Below are 26560 nucleotides of genomic sequence, written 5' to 3'. Positions count from 1 at the left end.
GACAGGATACCGCTATCACGTTCAACTATTAAAAGCGGAGCTTAAGGGTCCCCCATTTTTTAAAATCCAACTTGCTCACATATTTGTAGACAATATGGCCCTTCGCGCCACTCATCTTGGTTCTAATATCAATTAACCAACATATAATATCCAGGTACAGAATATAGTGATAAAGCACTAGTGAGCCTTCCACCTTGACCAAGTCCACTCATACAACAATGAGTCCCATACATTTTGGGCGACTCGCAACACTTCCCATAATGGTCACATCTCCCATCAAAACACCCTACAAAAATCAGACGCGACGTTACAACTACAAACATCCTTCCTGTACTATTAGAATGAATAATTACAATGCTTTATACTTTCAAGAAAGATACCGATTAAGTCAAAGCGTTATTGCCACAAATGTGCACCATTTCATGAAACAGTTACATTTATTGTTTTCGCACCCTGTCCCCTTACTTTTGTTAACAGCGACAAAAAGTGTTCTTCTCTCTTTCGCTCTCTGATTTGATTGATATGTGGAGTTTAACTTCTCCAAACTACCATATGATTATGAACGACGACGGCGAGGGTTCCAGAAATTTCGACCAGCTAGGGTACTTAAACGTGCAACCAAACACGGGCCTAAAGCCTTTTCGCCTCCAGCGAAAATGCAGCCGCCGCATTCTCTCTCTCTCTCTCTCTCACACACACACACACAAACGCACGCGCGCAATTTCGTCTTTCATTACAAATTGCTTGCAGCATCTCTAAATACTTACCCGATTTTTCATGAAGCAACAAACAAGTGTGTGAGCGCTGCACTCACGTAGCAGCACCAAAGGCTGCGCTCTCACCTCTCCTGCGCGCGTTCGCACTGCAACTATGGCGCCGCAATGCGCAGGCAGTATGGTTCAACGACTCGCACATTGGCCTGCCAACCACGTGGAGATGTAGCAATACATATTGTCAAATGCCACGTACTGTGCGTCCCAGCAGAGGAGAAAAGCCACCCAAGCATCAGTCACGTTGCTGTGTACTGTGTTTAGTACCATGTAGAAATGCAAAAAACGATGAACATTCCTTGTATGAAGAAACAAAAAAAAAAAACAGTTTAGAGACGAGTGCACAATACGTCACCTTCTTGTGCATGCACTTTCAAGCTGTTTTTTTTTCCCCTTCTAGTATGCACCGACAGACCCAGCTACAGATTTTCTAGCGATATATTCCTTGCATATCGGTGCATCACCTGAGTATTCTCCATGGGTTTTACGCCCAAATCCGAGCACACGGGCCTACATTATTTCCGGCTCCATCGGAAATGCAGCCGGGATTCGATCCCGCGACAGGCGGGTCAGCAGCCGAGTACCTTAGCCACTATACCACCACGGCGGGGTAATGTGCGTTGAGAAAGCGCATACACCAGTAGCATCGCGGAATGCCTCATACCAATAGCTTGTGGCGGAATCGGTTTCATTTGAAGCGAATACAGAGTGAAGCAGTCGCTACACAAGAGAGGGCTTACTTCAGATAGATTCAAGTTTCATTGCAATCATACGTGTCATAGTCGTTAATAACAAAAGAACAGAAGTGTATAACCTTCGCAATGACCACACCACGCTTTCTGTGCGGTCAAGCTATAGCTTTCTAGCCACTATAGTCAAGCTACACATTCGCGTAGGTGCAGTTTCTCAAGGCTGCCAAAAGAAGCAGACTCCTTGGTCTGCTCCAAAAGTATTTTAATAACAAACACTAAATATCGAATTAAAGGGAGCTGCAGCAGTGACGAAGTCGACAAGCGTTGGAGCTGTGGTCAGAACACGCTGCCTGCCCGTCGTCACTGCAGAAGCGAAACTTCAGAGAAGCTTAAAACACCTAAAGCACTTAGTCTAACACCACCGCCTCGGTGCGCCTCCAGCTAGTGAGTACAAAACAGAAAAACTGCCACTCATTAGTTGGGCATTATACAATGAGCATAGAATGTAAGTCGGAAATCGCCTAAAATTCGCCACCATCCAGAGGTCACCAATTTTATTGATAGAATCACGAAACCTTGAATCACTGCAAGCGTGGCGCATTCAGTTATCCGAGGTCCCAAACGGGTCAGAGCAACATGCGCTCTGCGAGCCTGACAACACTCTAGTCCAGCACGGGAACAATAAAAGGCCTGCTGCGTTCCCGGACATTGGTGAAAATGTACGCGCACTGAATATGCATCGGCTGCTGACCCGAAAGTCGAGGGTTCGATCCCGGATGTCGCCATTTTGATGGCGGCAAAGCACTGAAGGTCCGAGTACTGTGCGATGTCGGTGCACGTCAAAGAACACCAGACGGTCGAAATTCGCGAGTCTTTCCCACTATGACAAGCGTCACACATTTTCGCACGTATAGACCCCAGATACTTTGGTGTATCAAGATTCAACCGGTTCAATGCAGCAAAAAAACAAATCGAATCACGGTTCCCCAGGTAAGTGTTTATTCAGCACACAATCGACTCAATATACTTCATCACAAGACAAGTAAACATTTCTGTAGGTTGCCGTACACAGCTAGCAATCATGCTGATGCCTAATGACCGATCATCGCACACATACGTATTAAATTGCAGTACAGACTGCATAATGGTTCTGTTGACTAACTTACTTTACCACCAACGTTTTTTTTTTTTTAGTTAAAATATTTGAATTGCGTGTGCGCTTGTTCGTGAGCGTGCTTATACGGTTGGCTGTCCTATAGTAATAAATTTGCAGATGGGTTCAACGCAAAGAGCGAATTCCATTTGTTCACTCACAATGCAAATGTGCGATCTTTAGCTTGTAAAAGACAGCCTTAACTCACCCCGTGGAACCCTGTAAACTCGGTGTGCATTCGCCAACCAGAACTCAGGCGATTTTTTATATTTTTTAATCATTGCGCTTCTTTACAAAGCTATTTTGCGAACGATGATCGCTAAAAGACTGAACGAGATACTGGATTCCATTAGCTTAAACCCTTAAGTCTGAATGACTGCAACAAAAAGGAAAAAAAGAGCGCGAGGAATTTATCCGGTAAGTGCTGCCCGAACTGACACATTCCGAGTACTCTCAAATTAGTCCGCACCTTCTGCTCGAGTTCGCAACAGATCGTCGCCGGGCAAAATATGAAGGCACCGCATGCCGATTAAGCACGCCGTACACTTCCCGCTAAGATTCCAATGAAAACCCAAGAAGCAAAATATTCTGTCCAGCCGATTATGAATGCAGCATAAAAACCAGGCTGTAGCTCGCTCGACAAAGACGAACCGATAATGGAAAGATGGCCAATTTCGCAACTGATAGGTATACTTCCGCTACCAAGATTGCGAAACGCGACACAAACGATTAACGGCGAAATCACGCGCAGGAGAGCTAATTGCGGCGCAAGTCCACTGGTGTAGTAGCCGGGGGGGGGGGGGGTCCAGATATTCAAATTTGAGTTTGGCACGCAGATACAAACACGTGCACAAACATACCCTGCTGCCCCCTTGCCCCGGGAAAACGCCCCTGAACAAGCGCAATATGAACTATACAAACGACAAGGCCGGCATGCATGCGCTACAGGGAAGAGAGCGATTAAACTTGCACGAGGAAAGCGACACCGCTGCAGTGGTCACTGTTGGTAACCGACCAAATACAACGTGCAAGCCACAACCAGAGCGCAACCAATGTTCCAGGCGGCGGCAACTCACGACCGCACTGAAGTGAGTTATGCATTGAGGCGCTCAAGGACGACACCAACGCACCTTGATTGCAGTCATTTTCAAGCACCCTTCGTCGTGCTCGATCGGCACTCAGCTAGACTAGCTCAAGTGAGCGTTGTACTTCTGTTGTCAGATATATCGGAGCCCGCACGGCAGGCAATTTGGCGGAAATTATGAATACCTAGCACGTTTTAGTTAGTGCTGTCTTCATGCAAACGAACGAATAATGCGGTGAACTAACACACCCAACAGGTACATGCCTTCCCAAGCATCAAAATCATAAGGTGGGCATGTGGATTCACCTGGTACATGAACATTACTGATCAGTAAGCACCAGTTCAATGTTTTCCTTCGAGCATTTTACGCCTTCAGAACTAGAGCTCATGAGCCAGCAGAGCAACGAAAATGCCCATACCTTCGATTTCAGGCAAAAGTCGGAAATCGTACGCCTAAGGAGCACTTCCTTCAAACTAAGCCCCATGTTTGTGATTAGACAAAAGAGGGATTAACCACTAATCAGTGCAAAGTGATAATCACTCTCCGTCCATAAAATGTGCGGGGGGAAAGCGAAAGACGCCTGCAGTGCAACCGCGCTACTTCTTGTTACTTTATTTCTGTCGCAAGTCCAAACAATTTTCTCAGAGAAAGCGATCTGCCCACCCACAAAGCTTCTGTCCGGCTTTAATATTCAGATTATCACATTTGTCTCTAAGCGCGGAAATTTATAATTCCTGCACCAAAACTACAAATTCCAACGGAAGCACGTACCGCAGTTAAACGCGGCATCAAACGAAGTTCGTGCTCCCGTTGCATTACGAACTACTCACTAAAGCAGTTGTCCTGCGCAACGGTCATCTCTCAGGTATAACAAATGCAGCACGCACGCACTAGATCGCAAAGTCTTTTTTGGGGGGGATTTCAGCAGGCGCAAAGACCTAGCGAGTTACGGCGCTGAATCACATTCGCGAGTATTTAAAAACATTTCACGTAACTGGTGCTTCTCAAAAAAAAAAAGTGCCGTTACGCATCATAACGACAGAAACGTAATAATACGTATGCAGTGAGCGATGGTCACCGATCCCTTCGAGCACACCAAATCAATGAATGGTACCGTCGCATATTTACAAAATATTTCGTCAAATATGCTGCACTAGCAGGCAAAGCTTGCATTTTGCTTAAGACGTAGAGTTAACAAAAGATGACTTACGAAGTTTCCATGCTCGCTTTGTAGCTTTGGCCATCGTCGTTAGTCCCGGAAATCGGACGGTAATCCTACACAAAAATTTGGCCTCTTACACATGAACCGTTGACCACGCATGACACGTTAAGTTCTCTTGGCACGTCACGCCACTTGGTATTCTGTTAAGGTGTCGACCACGGTGTAGACATGATGAAAAAGTGCTCGAAGTGTCCGCCGCAGAGCTCGGGGAAATGCACGAAGCAGAATTACCCGCACACAGCAAGCGCTGTTAATACCACTCCAGTTGTGGAACGCCACATCCAGACCGAGAGCGGTTTGCTTTGACCGCAGACAACTGCTCCCTCTGTACGACAATTTTAAAATCCTGCAACGGGATTGGTCCAAACAAAAAAGGTTCGCCGGCCTCGCCGGAGCAAGCGTGGATGCAAACGTGAACGTCGAATCCAAGTGCTTCGTAATCTCTGCGCATGCGCAAGATTAAAAAAACAAAAAACAGAAAAAAATGGGTTCGTTCGATTCGCCTGCATCACGTCAACCAGTTCATGAGGTGCTGCACCTTGCCATTCGTTTCAACGGTGCAGCACTGAAAAGCTCTGAACCCTGTCATTTGTTTCTAAAGGTGCAGAAGAGGTGCAGCACTGGTTCATGATTTTTCTTCATCTCCTACGCCAATGGTGCTGGCTTAATGCAGCCGCACGTGCAGCTGAGCAGACGACGCAGGCCGCACCCGCCTCTACTAACGTGGGGGTTTGCCAAGGTTCTTGCGCCTCATAAACTGTCCGCATGTGCAGTTCACCATCGATAAGTGTTAGCTGAACATGTATATTAAGCGAGCAGAAATAAGCCCTGCACATTGTCGGCACATCATCATTCGCTTCGGTGTCGTGCTGTGCCTGCATCGCTGAACTGGCGCTGCACAATTTCTGAACTTCGTGTGCACAGCCGTGAACCGATTCCGACTGGTGCAGGTGAATCGAACGAACCTAATGTTTTTGCCGAAAGTGACGTTGCGTTGCACGGAGGAAGCGTTTGCTTTTTATCCTCTATTTTTTTATATTTTTTTGAAAGCATCTAACGTCGAGCTCGGAGTCCCGGCTTTTTGAGGACGCCGCGCGGGAAATGGTTGTATGGCGGTCACGGACGAGTAGGTTCCTTTTCCTTCCACCATGCGAGTGGTGAAATTTCGCGCTGTTGTGGCAATGTGTTACGTGTTTCTGTCGGCTAAAATATTAAAGCAACTGTGAACGACGACCGCTGATGTCAGCCCTCCGAGTCTCATCGCCTACGGTAAGCTATGTCCATCCCTTTCACGCAGTTTGTTAAAAGTGATTATTCATTGCTACTGCTCCTCGCCGATTCTTGCTAGTTAACGTTGTACCTACCTTGAAGGTTTCCTTCTGGACGATGAATTGCTACCGTACTTCCTGAGCGAGGCACGCCGAATTTATGGGCAGGTCGGCGGCAACGGCCTTCGTAAGGTAAGAAACTACTTCATAGTTTTGTTCCGCTAAATATGCATCGGTAGGAAAGCAGCTGCATTGTCGTGCATGTGTGCCGGCCAACGTGCTTCACCACGTTGGAATTTCGTGCCGATATCGCATAATTCCGTTTCACTGTCATCGTAGACGAATGCGTAATCATTTTTTGAAGCTGAACCAGTTATGGTAAGCGTAAATTTGCCGACGAACATTATTCTCACTACAGGCGGTACTCCTTGTTCAGCTGCGTAGTTTTGGTGCCACTGAGTTGGAAACATTTCTAGAGATGCCTCGCTTGATTTAAGTGGGGAAACACGAGCAGCTGATGCACGTAATTGTATACAGTGTAACCTAACCAAACCCATATTTGGAAACGAAGTGTCTAGCATTAGGTCTAAAATTAATAGGAAACGTTTCATTGTGGTTAGGGTGTCAGCCAATAGATAGCTCGCCCGCGACATAATAGATGCAGCTTCTGAATGTATTGACACTCCACGATTGAGCCTTTAATAGCGAACGAGTGGCGTCACTGTGAAGAGGATGTGGCCGGAACGTCTGCATGCCCAACTACAGAACCTGCATGGGATGTTTTGATGGCACTAAAATGGTCGTGAAGCGAAAATGAAGGTGCCCGGCGATAAATTACCCTGCTTCAATAGAGATGAGACATGCAGATTCCAAATCATTTCTCTATAATTAATCACGCACCTCTGAATTTTTCGGTCTCCTAAACGTCCACGGGGCCTTGCCTACCACCATAGACTCTTAACATGTGATGTCAGTGAAACGTCATGGTAAGAGAAATTATAAACACAGCAGTAGCTTTCGTTTGTTCTGAAATGATAGATTCTTTAAGAACCTAGGAAATATACAAAAAAAAATAACAGCAGTTCTCGTGCTCTCAGCTGTGTATACCATGGAAGTGCAGCGAGTGATCTGCTTAGTTCTGCTTTCAAGTACGTCCATGCTCTGTCACGTGTTGCCTTCGCTCGCTTTGTGCCGCGTCTGAGTTTTTTCCGTGCTGGTTGCGTTCTGTGGCGTGTTTTGGGTGGCTTCGCCCTCAGTATGCATACCGCATGTGTCGTCATACAGTACCGCACAACTTATCAAAGTGGAAACAACGTTCGTGACTACTTTGTGGCGCTGCAATCGAGACAATGTGATGCCACGAACCTCCGTCAACTATGGCTCGGCAAACGTCACTGAGTCGCCGTGTTTTGTCGATGACAGAGACTTTTCATTGGCCGACCTAAAGCAACGTGAGCTGGGAATTGAATGTAACAATTAAATGAACTTAGTCGAGGTATAGTTGTGAATGGACGGCCACGATTCTGAATACATAAGCAGTTAAAGCTTTTCTGAAAACGTTTCATAACCACTTTTATGTGAAATGCAAGTAATGTGTCTTCACATACTTCTGTCTCAACACGGCGGTTTCAGTGACATCAAAGTATGCCATCTATAAGTGCAGCCTGTTAAACCTGCTCACTAATTGACTGTGGTGAAGCCGTGGGCTAATGTGTTGTGCCTGGCTTATGGCTGCACTAACAGTTGCTTGAATTATGTGTTTATTTAGATGAAAGCCTTAAAGGGGTCCTCTAACACTTTCCAACACCTCATTTTTTTACTCGTGGACTGCATAGACTGACGCACAGACAAATTAGTGCAGCAAGAACGGCAGTGAGAGCGGCATGCAGTACAAAGTTATTCAATTTTAAAAAATTCAAAATACAAGAAAAAAATGCCTACCCTCAACTCGAATATCGCGGGGTGACATGACCACATTTCACTCTCTGCTGTGACGTTGCAGGGGGCCTCCAATGACATGGGTTGAAAGATTTTACGTAGAGGAAGCTCGTACACCATTGTTGCCTGTTCAGTCAAATGTGTTTATGACGTTGTTGTAGCAACAGGCAACATGGTGTCATGACCACGCCGTTTTCTATACTCCATCGAACAGCTGGGTGAGGCTGGTTGAAATGAGCCTCCCCGACTTGTCAGAACTCGAGTAGGCCCTTTGGTTCGAAGCGAGGCTTTACGCGTCCTGTGATAGGCTGCGCTCATCGTCGTCATTTCCGCCCGTGTAGCTCTAGCTAGTGCCACTGTGCGCCGACGCGGTCGGCAGCAATGAGGTGACATTATTGCACGATTAAAATACTAAATGATTTTATATGGGTGCTTGGACCTATGCTAAAATTATCCCCGGCCATCGGTCTATGCAAAACACATACAAAAAATAGGTGCTTCAAAAGTGTTGGAGGGCCTCTTTGAGCGCCCCTTGTGACACATAAGGTTTGCCTTGAAAAATGTTTGCAATGAAAATCCATTTGACCTTGGTGAGGTTAATAAAAATAATAATAAATGAGAATGGGCAGGGTTGAAGCCAAAATCGAACCCGGGCACTCGAGCATTCTGCTACAGAGCCACTTCAGTGCTTGAAATGTGCTGCAAGATCCTATAGAGTATTCACTGAGCTCATCTACCAAGTGGGACCAGTGAGTGCCCAGATCTGGCCAAAATATCCGTCGTTCAGTGATCTGACATATGAAACTTTAATGTTTTGTTAAATGATGAAGCAACAAAACTCAAAATAATATACTCAGGCCAAGAACCTTGGTTGTGGTATTAAGATGACGACTGCACGTGACCACAATTACGGTGGCTGTGGCACTAGTGCTTCTTGTGGATGACTTTATGTGAATATCTTCTATACAGTTATCACAACCAAGTTGTCTTGTTAACAGATGTAATCTCACATGGCGGAATTGCACCTGGTGTCAGGCTATATGAATTTACTTGGATGCTGACAACACTTTACAAAAGTGTTGCAAAGAAAGGAACATCTGTGAGAACAACATTAACAGTTTAAAGCTCTTGTAGAATACTTATGACAAGTACCCTAATAAAAACAACACTCAATGAAAGCAAGGAAGGTACAGGAGAAATTACCTTCACTGTTTTAGAAAGCTGACACAAAAATTTTGCTGCTTTTTTTTTTCAATAAGTAGCTTATGACCCACTTATCACAGCTGGAAACCTCGTTGGCACGAGTGTGCGATGACTACTTATTTAGAAAATCTTTTAGTACGCCCTGTTTCGGTTTCAAAGAGCACCGAGCCGGGCAGGGGCAGCTCCGGTACCAAGGTAAACACAGCTTACCACGTGACCTCACAAAACTGTGACGTAGCCACACATGCAAGAGTAGGCGCTAGCGGGTGCCGCACTAATAGCAATCACATGTGAAGCCACAGGCACGGAGGAGGAAAGTGCAGGTAGCATGAATGGAAGGCTTGTGCCAACAACCAGCCAACACAAACTTAATATAAATGATAATCGTTGGTGTTTCACATCTCAAAACCACCGTATGATTACGAGAGACGCTGTAGTGGAGGGCTCCGGAAATTTCGACTACCTGGTGTTCTTTAACATGCGCCTGAGTGTACGTACACGGGCCTCAAGCATTTTCACCTCCATCAATAATGCACTCACCGCGGCCGGGATTCTATACTGCGACCCAGTCGCCGAATGCCTTAGCCACTATACCACTGTCAGGGGTCCAATGCAATATTGTGACGTGGGCTTTGATCGCGTTGGTGTTGTTGCAAGGGTCTCCACACCTTCAGCCATGTGGCACGCACTTTAGAATTGATTTTGAACATATTTTAGGCTATATTTGCCCTTAACATTTCGTAGATGTTGTATGTGTTTCTAGACAAATAGATCTCACTCATCTCGCCGTCAAAATTTTTTGTCGGCACTCCTCTAAGTGCATTGTAGTAATAATTATATATATATATATATGTGAAGAATGTAAAGCGGACTAAAGAAAAACACAACTTGCATATGGTAGGAACTGGACCTGCAACTTTGACTAAACTTGCCATGTTTTGATACGAAGGTTGCAGGTTTAGTCTCTGCAGGATGCAAGTTGTATTTTTTAATTCATTCTGGGAAAACATTGAAAAACATGTGTCCAATTAATTCGGAAATCGTAGCCTAGTCTATCAAGTGTTTTAACTCAAATACTATAACATTCCCCAAAACTAGTTTATGATATCATTATGATACATGACTACTGCAAGCTAAATTTTATTATCGTATTCATATTGGTGACAAAACTAGAGAACCAGATGTTAAGATGCTGCTGTTAATTATCCAATGGTGTGCTTCATCTGGGAAACTGTTCTAGGTGAGGTGGTGGTCTTCTGTACCAGGGCACCACGTAGGCAAGATGTTCAACTGATCCTGATCCAGCTCACTCTTTTGGGGAAGCTGATGATGAGGACCTCTCCTCTGCTCCTGCTGCCCACTTTCACAGGGCAATGTGCTCAGTACATGGACTTCTAGTGTTCTCTTCCACTGAAATTCGGCCAGCATTATTTGTATTATTAAAACTCCTCTTGATCAAATTTTTATTTTTTTATACAGGGTACTTGGAAGCCAATAAAACATCGATGACTATTTCAACACGCACAAATTTTAAAAAGCTGTAGAATTATTCTTTATATCTTCTTTGCCCACACCTTCATGTAAAGCCCTCTTGGAGGGGAGGGGGTCATTGAAGTATGAAATAAATAATCTAGTACTTGTGTTCATGACATAAACATGCATGAGCAAAAGACATTGTATGAAATTTAGCTAACCGTAAGTAGATAAGCAAAAGGAGAGAATTTTAGGAGCTTTGTTTCGGTACAACCTTAAAGAAATCCGAAATAAGGAATTCCTTTGCAAAACAGGTTTGTCATTCACCATGCAAGTGTGCATGATTAACTGATTGTATTTCCCTGATTTGGTCAACATCACTAAGTTGAATGCGAGACACAGCAACTTGTCGCTTATCTGAGGTCAGCGCCTCTGATAAGCAACAAGTACAGGCTTACTGTCAGAAAGAAACATTGCAATTGTCTTTGGACTAAGGACTGCCTACCAGGAGCACATTTACATGACATATCATAAAATAGGGCTAAAAGTATCATCTTTTGGCAATGGTCCCTCTTGTAAAAGAAAATGCTTGAGCTTCTACTTTATGCATCTGAATAGATAAGCTTGTTTACAGCTTCTCAACCGCAGAAATTGGTATATTTAAAGTACATCCATTTCGTCATTCCTACCTAGTGTTTGCAAAAATGATTTTATACATAGCAGTGACATAATATGCATGTAATATTTATGACAGCAATATTTAGACAATTCTAGTGATTGTTAACACTGTTACATTTCGTAGTCTTTTGGCAACCTTGCCATTTGGCTATCACACTTTCTAAATTTGCGATGGTGCACCCTTACATGCAGAGCCGTTTGCCGTATGGGGAGCTGTCAACACTATTCCAATAGACACAGAAAACATTGTACACGAGAGTCCTTGAAATAGCTTTCACTAGTGACGGATTCATATTAAGTGGTTGCCCAATTTACAGCACCCACAATTGTGAATATGGGTTGACCAGTGATATTAATAAAAAAAAAGTGAAATAGATTGCAAGACTGTGAAATCATTGTAGAAATTCTGTAGACACCAGCACACGCAGGCACGGACGAGGTAACCAAATCCACTTATGTGGTCTCCGCATGAGTGGATGGCCTTGATTTCTCATGTAACACCCCAAACCTCATTCAACAAACCTAGTAGTCCTAAGTTCCTACCTAAAATTGTGGGTTGTAGGCTCCTAGCAGAGCATTGATGCATCACAGTCGTGAAAAAGTCTCCTCACCAGCAGAAGTGTTTATATGAGCAAAGTTATGACCAATGCAGCATACATCACATGTTCAGCCTGTTCCAGACTTTAGGGAAATTTCTTAGCACATGTCATCACGATGCAGCCATGATGTAGCCAGCGCGGCATTCATGCGCCAGAAGCAGCTGGCGCTTGCGCAGACGCTTGAGGGGCATATTGCTGAACAATTGAAACACGTTATCAGCAATGCCAACATGTGTTGGCATTTCATCCCGTCACTGCCATCCAATTTGGCCCTGTCATCAGTGCCGCTGGGGACATTACGGGGTATGAAGTGTAGTTGGAAGCTTCACACGTGCATTTCAGCGCCAGTGAGTGAGTGCTGCCTCATGTAATGAAATGCTATCAAGAAGAAGCACATTCAGGTGATTATCTTGACCTACAAAATTCCTGAACTCTTTCTCATTTCTCTTATTATGTTGACCTAGCATAGATGCCTGGCAGTGGCTATAGAATGCTTCCTTTTTTCTTAGTGTGAAATAAATACCACACATGCTAAGTGCTCATTATGGTCTTCCCCGTTGTAGTCTACTGCACTGCAGTGCACACACAAAAGAACAAATATGCAAGAATGCACTCAGTGCCTCTGCGTTTCAGATGAGCAAAGAACGTATGATGTCAAACACTGTTTCCAGAACCCCATAATCGCCTATGAAGACTGATAGGTTGGCATCGCACAATGTTTAGTTCAGAATATCAGCCTAGTTTTTGTAGCAACGATGAGTGCAACAGGCTGCCCAACAATGTGGCCAGCATTCACCGCCATCGCAGACGATGCGGTTCAACACCACGCTCCTCAAGCGCCTGTGCACGCGCGAGCTGCTGCCAGCATGCAAGTGCAGCACTGGTCGCATCGCGATACCATGAGATTTTTCCCAAGTGTGAAACAGACTGTACTAAGCAAATATATTGGAGCCAGGCATGTGAATCCACACACTTCTCGATGCCCTGACTGTCAGAAGTTATGCAGAGCAGGAATGCCACATTTGGAGCCACTCAGCTTTCTTGCAAAGGAGATCAAATATCCAACACCTGCTACGCAAAGATGTCATAACCTAAGGTGATGTATAATAGGTGAAGCACAAAAAGTACTAACAAGTTATGCTAGTCAAAATGGCCTATTTTAAGTTGTGTAAAAGGAACTGGACATTAAACTGTATTAAAGCTTTACCAAAGCAAACACAGTAATATGTACACAATGAAGTAGCAAGGGCTGATATTAGTAAAATGCTAATGCTGTTCATCCAACAATCTCTTTACACCTCAATCTTGACTCCTTCCCCACATAATCCCATACTGCTGCTGAGAGCTGACCTCTTCTCTGAAATAATGGTTTAATTCATTCAATGTCCTTGCTTCCCATAAATATTCTGATGAAAACACAAGTGAAACATCATTCACAGTGGTATTTATGATGGCAACAGTGTTTGCTCATCAAAAACTAGCCGCCTCTTCTGTCTGTTCAAGACAATCATCACATTGGGCTGCTGTTCAGTCGCACTTGATTAGCTTGATACTCAAAGCCACATGGAAGTCGCCACTTACTTTAAAGGGACTACATCAAGAAGGATATAAATGTGTTACAGCTATCTAACAAGTTGTGAATATGAAGATTCATATTTAACTTATTTTAGACTTGTAGCTAAGATGAAGAGATAATACACATGCTGTATGTCAGTGCAGCCCTCCATTTTGTCAAGTCGCCGCCAAATGCAGCGGCAATGCAACACATTTAAATAATATAGCTTGCCAATCTTCACAACTATGGTGGAGGGGGGGCAGTGCTGGAAGGTGTAGTGCAGAGGAACTGCCAGGAATCTGCATGAATTGGAACCTCATCGCCAATATGCTGTTTTCAGAACACAGAAAAAATGACCATCTTACCAAAGATATAATGTCTGCTTCAAACTATGCTCATGCACTGAAATGTAAAGACTAAATAATGATAAGAATAATAATGGTTGATAAGAAAAATGTTCATTTAGTAATTAGAATGTTTTGCTCTGCAATGCATGTTTTCCTTATGTGTATGGAGGTTCCTCCCTCCACATAGTATTCAATAAACCTGCTCTTGCAAGCCTACATTAAAATTATATTTAAAATACAATTAGTTGCATTTTATTGCATTACAGCTTTACATAATATATGTGCGGGGTACAAATGTTGTGACTGAACACAGAACTTTGTTTCTCACACACCTGACATCAGTTCTTTGTTTGTATTATGAGATGCATGAAACTTTAGTTAAAGTTGTAAGACAAGCATATAGTGTGATAGTTATTTTGTGCAGCTGCTTATTTGGTTTGCACAATCAGACATTATTTGCCACCTATCACAAAAGATAGGTGGTTTGCCCACATCAGAATGGACACAAAATTTTGGTAACCATGCTCTACTTTAACAAATTTTATTCCAGCTGCCGGTTTCAGACTTCAAAGAATTTGCTAGTTAGCTTGGGGAAAAGTGATTTTGTTTGCTTAGAAAAATATATAATTTTTTACCGCGAAAACCCGTTTCTCTCCATTTTCATATTTTCGAAATTTAAGTGCACCTCACGAAGGAACTGTTCACATCTTGGTTACAATATTTATTCCAATCAAAAAGCAAGTGAAATGTGGTCTTACCAGTACAGTTCAAGCTTCATATAATAAAACCAGATTTTAAGAAATTTCCACTCTAACAAAAAAAATTTCCAATACTCAGCTATAATGCCCACAAGGTTCAATGTTCTTGTCTTCCTGTAATAATGAACTGAGCCACCTAATGCGATTTAAAGAAATTTTCGTGAAACATTACTTCTAAACCTATCATATGAAAACATCGAGGCACCCTAGTCACGGTAATAGCTTTAAAGGGACACTAAAGGCAAATAACACTTCATGTCAGAGAGAAAGCACAATGCATGAGGACGTCCAAAACGACAATACTATTAACAACAGTGCCCTACTTACCGAGAAATAAATTAAAATGCATGAGAACACATGGGCCACAAGTAGGACATTGTAAAATGGTTCCATACGTCAGAGTTACCGTCTACAATTAATCACTAATAATGTAACCAGCTGTACTAAACAATGAAGCTTCCATACATCAAGAAACGTAATAAAATGCTGCTTATTCGTTTCTGTCTGATTTTAGAATAAAAGCGCCGGACGTTACTGTGGGAAATGGCGCTAGTAGTTCCAAAGTTCAATTTTCGACTGGTTAAAGTGGATAGGTCGTGCCATATAGCGGTGCCCAGTTGAACCAAGCATGCCTGCCATCTCGGAGGCCATTGTTCAATGGCTGTTGTTGCTGCTGTGGCTCCTGCTACTATTGCTCTGCTGCTGCTAGCATCGGCGGCCGCACAGTAAAATCGGGCAGTGTTGCACACGGCAACAATGGCATGAAAGTTTTCATTTCGAGGTGGGTAACTTGAAGTGTGCGAAAGCGATGCAGACCACTAAAGCATGGTCTTAATTCAAAATAAGCATTTGGTTGTCACAAAAGAAGCACTACAAGGTTTTTGGACGGCTATTTCAGCAATCCACATCAACCTAATAGTTGTCTTTAGTGTCCCTTTAATTTGGTGATGATTCACGCTGCAACCAAGCGCGTAACAACAGACCCTGGAGTCCGTAGCACTCTTACATTCTGGATGTTGCTAGGGGAGTGTTTTTTTTTCCACCCCGTTATTTCATGGTTTATGTCACACATAGCACTGATTAACTCTTTGCTTCTTTCTCACTCGGTCTGTACACATACTCTCTGCATTTGTTCTTTGCATCTTTGTATATCGGTACTCTGTCATACCTTCACGTGATCATCTATCAGGCCTGCATAGCCCGGACATAGGGGGCACCAAGTCCTTAGCCGCACTCACACTGCCCTAGTGATGCAGGCGTGGGTTAGCGGCAACAATGCTGTCGTAGCTTTTGGGTATCAGTAAACTAAAATTTAAAATATCGAAGGACCAAACAATTCTGTTGTCAATTTTACAAGCTTTCTGATTTAACAAAATAATTCGAGCACAGTTGTAGTTTTGTTACATTGATCTTCAACTGTATTTCATTTCCCTTTACAGTCTCAGGACTTCTGGAGAAAAAAATTGCAAGCATGTTAACTAGTGCAAAATATCTATTTTAGGCATTATTGTAGCAGACAAATTAAGGATAATAATGCTTGGTATATCCAATAGAACCTCGTTGATACTTTAAAAAAAAATGCGGGAAACAAACATACGATCCAGGAAAACGTACGATCCGAATTGGCTTAATTTAGTTTTTGTGATCAGTGTAAGAGCCGGAAAATCTTTATTACGTGGGAATGTACTATAGAGGCTCTACTGTATTGACTGTGATATTTGAGCTTTCTCGTAGAATGCTTTGAAATTCTTCTGAGACGTATGTGGTGTGGTTTACCAAAAACACCAAAGCGGGAGAATAGTTATCTGTACATACCTATGTGGCAATTAAAGTGAAATTGCTGATATCATTTTTTTTTGTCTGCCAGCTCGTGACATGACGTATAATTGACTTTAAATGAATAATTAAGGCTCACGTAATTAATGGGTATAGCTTATAGAAGCTTTCAGCCCTATTCACATGACTCCTTGTACAACATTGTTGAATCTAAGCCAAGCCTAGAGTTTTGTTTCCAACAGTGTGTTTATGCTAAGATCTGAATAAAAATGTCTTTTCTTTTTTTCTGTACACAACTGTGCAGAAATGTCCGGCCGGTCAAGCTTGGGGAAACCGAAAAAGAATTTCGCGAAGCAATTCTCTCCTGGTTCTCAACACTGAAAGTAAGTAGGGTGCTCGTTATTGAGGTTAAAAAAAATTGGGTGACGCTTAAGCTTTGCCAATAAAAGTTTTACATGATAGCAATATTCTGTTACAAGTGCATACTTCAAAAACTTCGTGTATGAAATCTTTTCAAACTTGCTATGCACCCACTACGTGGCCTTAAGGGTGCAGTAGTATGTGTGCCTTTTGTAGTGGGTGACTGGCTTTAAACTATGAAGTCGTTATGATATACCATGTTCTGGTGCCCGATAATCATCTGCACTTGTACCACACATTATTACTGCAATATTTCATGTTGTATGGTGAAGCATGTATTCAGAACACATGTGTGTATAAAGCATGAAAGTTACTTTCACTGTATCTCCAAGCAGAGGAAGTCATTTTCACTGTATTCACAAGCAGAGGCATGGCTATGTGGTAGAACCCCCGTTAGCCATGCAAATAACCTGGGTTCGATCCCCCCTTAGACACAGAATTTTTTATTTGCATCTTTCTTGAATTTTAAGTCACGCAAAGATGCTTAGTTTTTTAGTCACACGAAGATGATTTTTCTCTTACAATCAATGACGTCGAGCCCAGAATTTCTGCAAAATGAACTCTTAAGCGTTATCGCGTTGACTCTTATGTCATTCTATTCATTCTATTTAACCTCTTCTATTGTAAATTTTTGGATTCAACTTTCTGGTGCCCCTGTTCACAGGAGATCACCGTAAGCAAGTGACCAAGGTGATGTTACTAAAGGTGTTGAGAGTAACAGACTGCAGGCCTCTTAATTCATTAAATGGCTATTGCTGGAACTATTGTGAGGATCTGGTTTTACTGGAGGTGTCTGTTTGCTTATAGCAATAGAATTTGTACAAGTTTAGGGGCTTGAAACACTTTGCCAGTATGGTCATAAAATTCCAACAGATTTTACACCATTAATTTTGTTCTCATGAGGACACACCAAAAGATATTATCATGGACAGTTGGTTTAGATAGAGCACTCGTCTTGTACTAGGGGGTAAAAATTTTTTTTACAATCCATCAAGAATGCAGAGCATGTTCCTGCGTCGGATTGCATTGGGTTTTCTAACAATACTCATATCCCTCCTTTTTCTTGCACACCATTTTCTGCCACGAGTTCGGACAGCTGTTACAACCAATGTATGTGTGAAAGTTTTGGTTAAGGGCACAGGGTAGAAAAAATTTGAAGGGAAAAAAACTTTTTTTTTTCTTTCCAATTTTGGAAGTGTTCTTTTGTGCATATTTTATGCATTTGTGCTTTTCTTAAACAGCATTTTTTATAGCTAAAAACCACTTTTTCTGAAAGGAAGCATTGAATGAAAACGCACCGTAGCACAAGCTCCTCATATGCGCTTTGTGTTTATGGTCTATTTCGCTAAAAAAAACTTTGTACGAAAATCAAATTGCTTGTCCAGAGTCAGTTGTGTATAAAAAATTGTCAGGTAACTTCTAAAGCAGCCCGAAGATGCTGTATGCCTTTATATTCACACTTAATCTTCGGAACTCATCGGCTCGAACACTTTCAGCTCCTAGCTTTATTACGCCTTTTGTTTGCCATGCTTGTCGATAAGCTTAGATGCGGGGGTAAAGAAGGTCTTAAGCAAGCGTAAATTTTGTGGCAACCTGTATAGTTCTCTTACTAAGTTGAATAAATGTCAGTGATGTACTAAGGCGCTGAACACTGAACCAGCAAGCTCTTCATTGTTGAACCTCTCAACGTTTTCAGTGTCCTTTGAGGCGAATCACGTGCATGGTGACAATGGGTATGCTCTGATAGACATGACTATTATTTGTGATGCAATTAGACCGAATGGAGAACGGCCTGGTATAAGTGTTGAGTTAATGGGAATTTAGTTGCTGCATCTTTGCTGTCTTTGTTTAGGGTCCGAGTCTTTAGATTTGAGACATTGGATATTATTCTTGCACTTAATGATGGTAGTATGACATAAGCCAAAATTTTGAATAGTTAGGATTGAAGCCTGGCCAAACTACAATCAATTTGCTGGAAAACGTTGAGTACACTCGACGATACATTCCAGATAGAGCTGCGCGACATCTCACAAGAGAAGCAAGCCAAGCATTACAAGATGCTCCAAAGTGAAAAGTTGGCCTTGGCAATGATTCAGACGATTTCAGCCAATTTTCAGCCATTTTCCAACTTTACACTTCATCATCTCAAAACCATGTCAAATATTACTTAGGTACCATTATTTCGTATGTATTCCAAGATAACCATTTGATTATTTTTTCTTATATTCTGCATAAATGCACACAGCTACCAAAGCAGAATTTAAGTCATGCACTTCACAGTATTTGTGGTACAAATTTTCATATGTGCCAATTAACTCAAAAGTTAGATCTTGTTAGTAAAAAATTCACAAATGCTTATATTATCTAGATTATAATATGTTGGCTTCATTTAAAAGAGTAGAAAATTTGAAAGAAAATGATGTATAGATATGAATATTTCTTGTCACTGAGAAAACGGTAGCTCAAATTAAAGAAAAAAAAATGCATGGGACATATAGGGCTCACCCAGTGCCCTTAAGCGCACCAAAAAACTAACATTACTCGTACCCTTACTGTCTACTTCCAGTCCATGTTTTTCGGTGTGCTTAGCTAAAATTTTTAGTCATTTTGTTGTTTTCACCTAATTGGTATATGTGATTCAGCACTAAAGATGCAAACAGTGACAAAGTGAATGAAACAAGAATGAAATTTCTAATAAACATAGAATACTTTCCTTGTTTAAAGTGTATTTAAATTATAGAAATTGTTTGGCAATGGCTGAAATGGTGGCTGAATAGGCAATTATTTGTACAAGTTCAAGTATTTGGGAAAGTAAGGTATGTCTGGGCATGCATTAATATTACAGTATCTGAGTTCACTTCGACGCTAATTTAGTTTCAGTGATTTCTAAGCTATCGCAATGAATGTGTAAAGGTATTTTGCTATAAGAAACTTACCTGTGAAGATAGCTTCACTGCAGCATGGCGCCGAGATGCCACTAAATTGCTTATCTTAGAAAAATCGGCCCTGTATATACACATGCACGCACAGATGCATACAAACACACACACACATAACACCTATATATAGCATTCATACATTACGGGAGGGTGTTTATGCCCAGATATCAGCAGTCATGCAGGCACTTTGGAATCCAGCTATTGACAAAGCATATATATAAACATTTGGAAGAAATGTACTGTAGATCCACTGCAGCTTTAGTACTCCCTAAACACCAGAATATCAATAAAGGGTGTAATGCAGGGAGGTACGATCTTCCTAATGCAACAATCGAACCCCCTTGATAAAAGACATTGATATGAAAAAAATGAGTATGGGAAACACCACTGTGCCAATACCAATACGGCTTGATAAGAACATGCATACGTGGTTCTCTGTTTATAAGAGACATCTAATATATAAGGCAAGAATTGCTGCCCGGAGCATGCCTCTTATAAAATGGCTCAGCTATAGACCGCTGGCTTACTAGTTTTCTGGTCCCTAGATTGGGAAGTGTTAGGGATAAGAGTTAATAGAGAGTACTTTAGTAACATGCAATTTGCAAATGGCATTGCATTGATGAGTAACTCAGGGGACGAATCGCAGCTCATGACTACCGAATCGGACAAGGAAATAGAAAGAATGGGTCTTAAAATTAATATCCATAAAAATAAATCTAATGTACAACACTTTTTAAAGAGAACAATGCTCAGCACTGCGTAGCGCGACACAGAAAGTTGTAGAGGAATAGTACTGGTAATTTACCATGAAGCCAAACCATGAGAGTGAAACAACTAGAAGAATAAAGATTTGGTGGAGCACGTTCGACAAGCATCCTCAAATCATGAATAGTAGATTGCCACTATCCCTCAAGAGGTAGGTATAGAACCGCGGCATCTCACCGGTATTTATCAATGAAGCAGAAACTTAGAGACTTACGAAAAAGGTTAAAGTTAAATTAAAAACCGTGCAGCATGCGATGGAAAGGAAAATGACAGGTATGGGCTAGAGAAGAGAGTACAGTGGGTCAGGGTACAAAAAAGTTTTAAGGACATCATAGTTAAAATGAAGAAGAGTAAATGGACAGGGGAAGGGTACGTAGTGCATAGACAGGATAATCGCTAGCTGGTCATTAAGGGTAACTGACTGGAACCCAAGAGAAGGCACGAGGGGGAGACAGAAAGTTAGGTGTAGTCAGACTGGTGATGATTATGATAGTTTGTGTGCGTGATGTGTGATTGATGTGTGAAAGCATTTTATATGGGCCTATGTGAGTTGTAATTGTAAACTTTTAAATTTAACATATTTTACCTCTATATCAGAATTCAGATCCTGCTACTATTTAATATTGGTTCCAGTTTGCCTTGAACGATAAAGTGACGTTTGCACAAGTCTAGTTCTAGTACTTAGTAGTTATATCAGTTTCTAGCTTAGCTTAGTTCTATTTCCTAATAGTTAGGTCATGACAAAAACAAATTTTTTTGTGTGTTATATACAATAAAATCTTATTAGTCCAGAATGGGTTATTTTTAAATTTGCTCAATTAAAAAATTTTTCACGGTCCCGTATTGCACGATGTAAGTTTGAGCAGATAATTTGAAGTGGTAGTCAGCACCAGTCCGGTTAATTTCAAAACTTTGGGTGCTGTGCCAATTCCCGATCCTGATTTCGCCGCAAATCCGCGGAAGCAACGGCCGTTAAGAGTCACAAGGCAGTGTAATGTAGCGATACTAATAAGTGGCAGCTGAAGCACCTAAACCTTGCTACTTCCAGCACAAAAAAAGGAAAAAAAAAGGGAGGGGTGGAATCGTGGCAACCGAAATGTATGCCAGCAGAAAACAAGACATACTTCACTGTTATTTCAGAAATCCGCTTAGACCGAAGATTTCTCGCGGCCCTAGTGACTTCGAGTTAATGAGATTTTGCTGATTCTACTTGAGATATTCTATTCGAAGTTAGTATTTGCTTTGAATTCACTTTTAATTTAAAATTTACTATTCCTACATCTCTACATATTACTAATGCTATTCATGCTTATTTTTAAAGTAAAGCATCACGGATATGTCATTGTTACGTTGCACTGAACTTTGCTCTAAATGCACACTATCGTTCAGTGCATATTTATGCCATGTTTTCTTCAGTTATTGGTGTTTTAGTAATAGCTGAGAAATAAGTGTGGCATATTACCTTCATGCTTCAATTCAATTTTAAGTCCCGTGCACTTAGGCTACATGAATGGTTTCTTTTTGCCAAATTTTAGTTCGCAGCTTTCTTATGCTTCATATGAAGTACTTTTGTGCATTGAAATGGCGCAGGAACTGGACGAGTAGAGTTAACACACAACACGAGCTTTGACAGTGATGGGAAAGCTGCTACAATTGCTCCAAGCTGCAACGTTTTATTAAAGTTGCTATATCTATGCTACAAATGAGCACCATTGCTCCAACCTGCTAAATTTCGTGAACGCTGCTACATGCATGCTACAAATAAGCAGAACTGCTCCAAAGCTGCTACGCATAGCCTCCGAGATTACCTGGCAATGCGCTGCTGTATCTCGGAGGCCACCGTCAAGGGAATTTTTCAGCAATACCAGGTGGCAGATAGGCTGCCGCCTCTCGTGCCACCACCGCCTCTCGTACCATTCGTAGGCAATACAATCTAATGCGTGGACGGCGTGTGTTCGTTATTGTTAGCCCATGTGCCCACAGCGGCAAGTAACTGTAGTTGTGCGTGGACTTGCACTGTGTAGTGTCGGTATCTGGTGGCTCTGTCGTTTGAGCTGAGTGCGGTTGAGGCTCATTTACAGTTTTCAGCATAGTGACTTTTTGGGCGAGTTGGTTCATTCTTAACGAGCTTATGGTGTGAAAAAGCACGAAATAAGGACAAGCGCAAACTATCAACTAAATTTATTCGTAAAAGCGCACATATATATATATACATAGATCAACAAAGTCACATGTCATATTGCAAAGCCACTAAAGTAGATTTTTTTGTTTTCCTGCTAATATGACATGTGACTTTGTTGACCTGTGTATATATATATGTGCGCTTTTACGAATAAGCCCAGTTTTCGCTGCGTGCCGCAGCCTCGCAGTGGTACCGGCGGCATAAACTATCATTGCGAGCATAGCGGTGTTGTATGGTTGTACGACTACGCGCGTCGTGCACGGCGGTGGCGTCATGGCACTCTCCACTCTCAAAGATAAGTTCAATGCGGGCCTGCTGAAAAACATGGATGCCAACGGTGATCTTTTTGAGGCGTGGTGTAGGACTGATGAAAGAGAAGAAGATGTTTTTTTGTGTCGTGTGTTGCCAATCAACTGTGCGTTTCATGGTGTGAGTGCAGTGAAGTGCCACTCGCAAAGCAAAAAGCACTTGGAGGGTACGAAGCAGCTACGTTGTCCTGATGGGAAACTTAATCGACCAGCAGCAGTTCAAGCCATCCTGAATTTTTCAGCTGCATCCACGATTGTGTTGTATAATTATTTAAGGGGATTCCTTATAACTGGTGAGACACAGCTGCACCTCTGCACAGACCAATGTTTCCAGATTCGAAGGCGGCAAAAGACTTTTCGTGTAGCAGAAAAAAAGTGTTGTATGTCGTGTCAGATGGCCTTGGACCGTGCTTTAAGAGGCTTGTGCTTAAAGAAGTCAACCAATCGAGTGTTTTCTATGGCATCTGTATAGATGAGACACCTCTTCCGGAACAGCGTTGTCAGCAAATGGACATCATTATGCAATACTTTTCCGATGCCCAGAAAATGGTGGTTTTGGAACACCTTCAGTCCTTTTAGTTAAATAAAGCAACTGCGAGCGACCTTCTAAATGAGGCTATTGAGAGTGTTCCCAGTGCTGGCTTCTTTGCATTTTTTAGTAATGGACCAAACGTAATGAAGTCGCTTAAAAATAAACTTATCCAGCAGCATGGTTCCCTGATAGATATTGGGGAGTGTTCCCTACATAAGGTGCACAACGCCTTTTAATGTGCCTTGGATTCATTCGGCAGTGAGGCCGAAACTGTCGTAAATGATGTGTATTATTACTTAAAACACTCTGCTGCACGGTGTTCCGGCTAGGAGCAAAGTCATTCTACATTACATGTTCGAAGTACTTGATGGAAAAACTACCTCTTGAGAATCAGATGCTCCAACATGTCAGGTGCCTGCATCCGAGCAATCATAGTGCGGAATCTTCAAGGGGCTCTTTCAGATATCTTGCAAAGTGTGCACCCCAGATAATTCAACCCGCTGAGATTTCATCTATTCTTGATGAATTGACAGTGCTAAATCGAACCAGTTACATGCATGTTCTGACATGCCACTGGACAAATACTGGTATCAAGTTTTCATCATGAAAGATGGTCAGGGTGGGCCAAAACATCCGCTATTGTCCAAGCTAATCAAGGCACTTAGATCACTTCCGCATGGCAATGACGATGTTGAGCGTGGATGTAGTGAAAACTCAAGAGCCCGGCACAGCAGGTCAAATTTTTCTCTCTCAAGTGTAAATGGCATACATCACATAATGTCATATTCAAACAGGTTTGACAGTGACCCGTGCTCATTTCCAGTCAATTCCGATGTCATCAAGGCTGTCAAGGGGGCATCAAGACGGTATGCGGAGCGCCTTGCAGCTGAAGAACGACCATCAAAGCGTATGTGAATAGATGCAGAGCAAAGTTCACCGAATGTGGAACTTGCCAATCACCAAGCCAAAAAGGAAGTGGCTGAGACAGAACGAATGATTAAAAATGCTGACTTGTTGATTCAGCGGGCCATGAAGTTGAAGAACTTCTCTGACATCGTGAGTGGGCGAGCAGTGCTTGCTCAAGCACGAAAAAAAATGACCGAGTGTATGCCACACTTGTATGTGGAGAAAAAAAGGAAAGAAAGCTTAGTGTGTTTCATGCAAGCGACATTCATGTATTGTGTACCTGCGTCTTTGTGCCAACCAGTCATCATATATTTGTGATACTAGTCTTTGTTTAAAGCTTGCATTAGTTGCGCCGTCATTGAACTCATGTGCACACTGTATTTAATACTTCATTTTCTTGTTTAATAAAAGCATTAAAACGCCATCTGACCTGGTTTTTTTTTCGTTTTCACAATCTGCTACAAAACTGAGGGCAGCTGCTACAAATCATCATTTTTCCTGCTACAAAACCTGATACATAACACTTTTGGCCATTCTCATCACTGCACTGACGAACAACTAGTTCAATCTTATTTTGTCAGAAAATATATACTGTTAAAGGGAACTAAGAAAAGACAAAAACATGACCTGTCGCATGGTCAATGGTAATGACATAACAGTGAAAGTCCGCCTTCACAGTCACTGAAGAGTGCATTGCAGCCACACAATAAACAATGAGCTGGCAGGGTTCTGCTTGTCTAAGACCTAACATTGCACGCATCGGCAGCGCTTGTGTTGTGTCTTATTTCTACTAGGCCCGTTCCTGTGCTGTTTCGCATGAAAGTTTAGGGAGACACAAGGAAAAGCTCAATACTTCCGCTTCTTCGGCAGGCAGCCACAAATTTTTCTGGCCTCTTCTGGAATGTAATAACAATAACATGTCCTCTGCAGTTCAACCAAATACAGTAGCAAATTTCTGGGAAATACACAGTTTTTCAGACCTAGTGGTGTCTTGAATTTTGACACAGACTGTATTGTATTGCATGCCTTTATTTATTGATGATTTCAGATTAACTTGCATCTTCTGGTAAGCCATCTTAAGCGACACTGTTAGCGTATGCAAAAAAAAGGTACACATGAACTTTGCCAGCAAAGAAATGGCTTAAAAGCTAGAAAATCGGGCTTGCATCATTATATATGTCACTTTTAAGTCTTTCTGTTTTTGTGCTGTTTTTCATTTGTTTGCATCATGCTTTCTTGAATGCTGCCAGGATTCCAGAGAACTTGCAAATGCTTCGTTCATCATAGAAAGGAGTAAAATGAACGTTAAAATTAGTAGAAAAGAATGTCTGGTATTTATTCTCCTCTAACTGCTTATCGCAGGACAACCATGCCGGTGCAGCCTTTCTTCATGAATTCAACTCGCGAGTCCTACTGCAGACGGGAACACTACGGTGCTTAATGTTCCTCACCGAGCTGTCCACATTTGTGCTTGAAAACAAACTAAAAGAAGAGATGTACCTGGCGAGTGATAGTTGGCTCTTGGTGCCTTGAAGTTTTCTACAAAGAAAAACACCTGCACTTCTATCGCTTTGCAAGCACAGCAAGCTTCAGATGAAGAACAATGCATGGAGATTGAAAGGTTAGTGAGCAATCATAACTTGGTGATTTATCTCAAATGTTTACTCTTTCTTCTGCTCATGTAGGCTAGTCCTAATGAGCAATGCGAAATACACTATACTCTCGATTATTCGCTCTTTGGATTGGAACTTTCGGTTAGCTGAGATGGAATTTTGAATGTTTGATTGACCCGGCCTGTCTGCAATTGGTTTTAAGGTCTCCTAATCCAAATGTGCCATTGCATAATTCAATTTAATTAATATTTTTTTACTTGCCTGGCTCAAAAATATATGCTGCCTTCGTCACTTCTAGATAAATATTTGCATCGCTAGCACTCACAAAGAACGGCAATGGTCTACCTGAAAAGCCGCCAAGTTACCCCAACAACATTC

The 26560-nt window shown here is 42.1% G+C and overlaps 2 protein-coding genes across 15 annotated transcripts in view; one reads left to right on the top strand and one right to left on the bottom strand.

Moving 5' to 3' along the window:
- The window catches only part of kat80 (katanin p80), a 239222-nt gene extending 233973 nt beyond the window's left edge, over positions 1-5249 (bottom strand). The window contains exon 1 of the mRNA XM_037427880.2: positions 4911-5249. Within this exon, the coding sequence (XP_037283777.2) occupies positions 4911-4944 (34 nt within the window). The 5' untranslated portion in view covers positions 4945-5249. The remainder of the gene's footprint in view (positions 1-4910) is intronic.
- Positions 5250-5419: 170 nt separating this feature from the next.
- LOC142775787 (uncharacterized) overlaps positions 5420-26560 on the top strand; it is a 51968-nt gene continuing 30827 nt past the window's right edge. For 3 of the 14 annotated variants that reach the window (XR_012887015.1, XR_012887012.1, XR_012887009.1), the window contains exons 1-4: positions 5427-6191; positions 6294-6382; positions 16822-16900; positions 25932-26190. Coding sequence is in view for 4 of the 14 variants with exons in the window: in XM_075877841.1 (XP_075733956.1) it covers positions 6351-6382; positions 16822-16900; positions 24487-24582 (207 nt within the window). In the remaining 10 variants the exon portion in view is untranslated. Of the gene's footprint in view, positions 6192-6293; positions 6383-10571; positions 11859-16821; positions 16901-24486; positions 25907-25931; positions 26191-26560 lie in introns of those variants that run through there. The other 11 variants (XM_075877840.1, XM_075877838.1, XR_012887013.1 and 8 more) reach the window with 8 other exon arrangements.

This window comes from Rhipicephalus microplus, chromosome X, assembly GCF_043290135.1.
Source record: "Rhipicephalus microplus isolate Deutch F79 chromosome X, USDA_Rmic, whole genome shotgun sequence".
In the NCBI taxonomy this organism is placed as follows: Eukaryota; Metazoa; Arthropoda; class Arachnida; order Ixodida; family Ixodidae; genus Rhipicephalus; species Rhipicephalus microplus.
The sequence above is the reverse complement of the archived record's forward strand: the minus strand, read 5'-3'. Positions and strand labels throughout refer to the sequence as shown.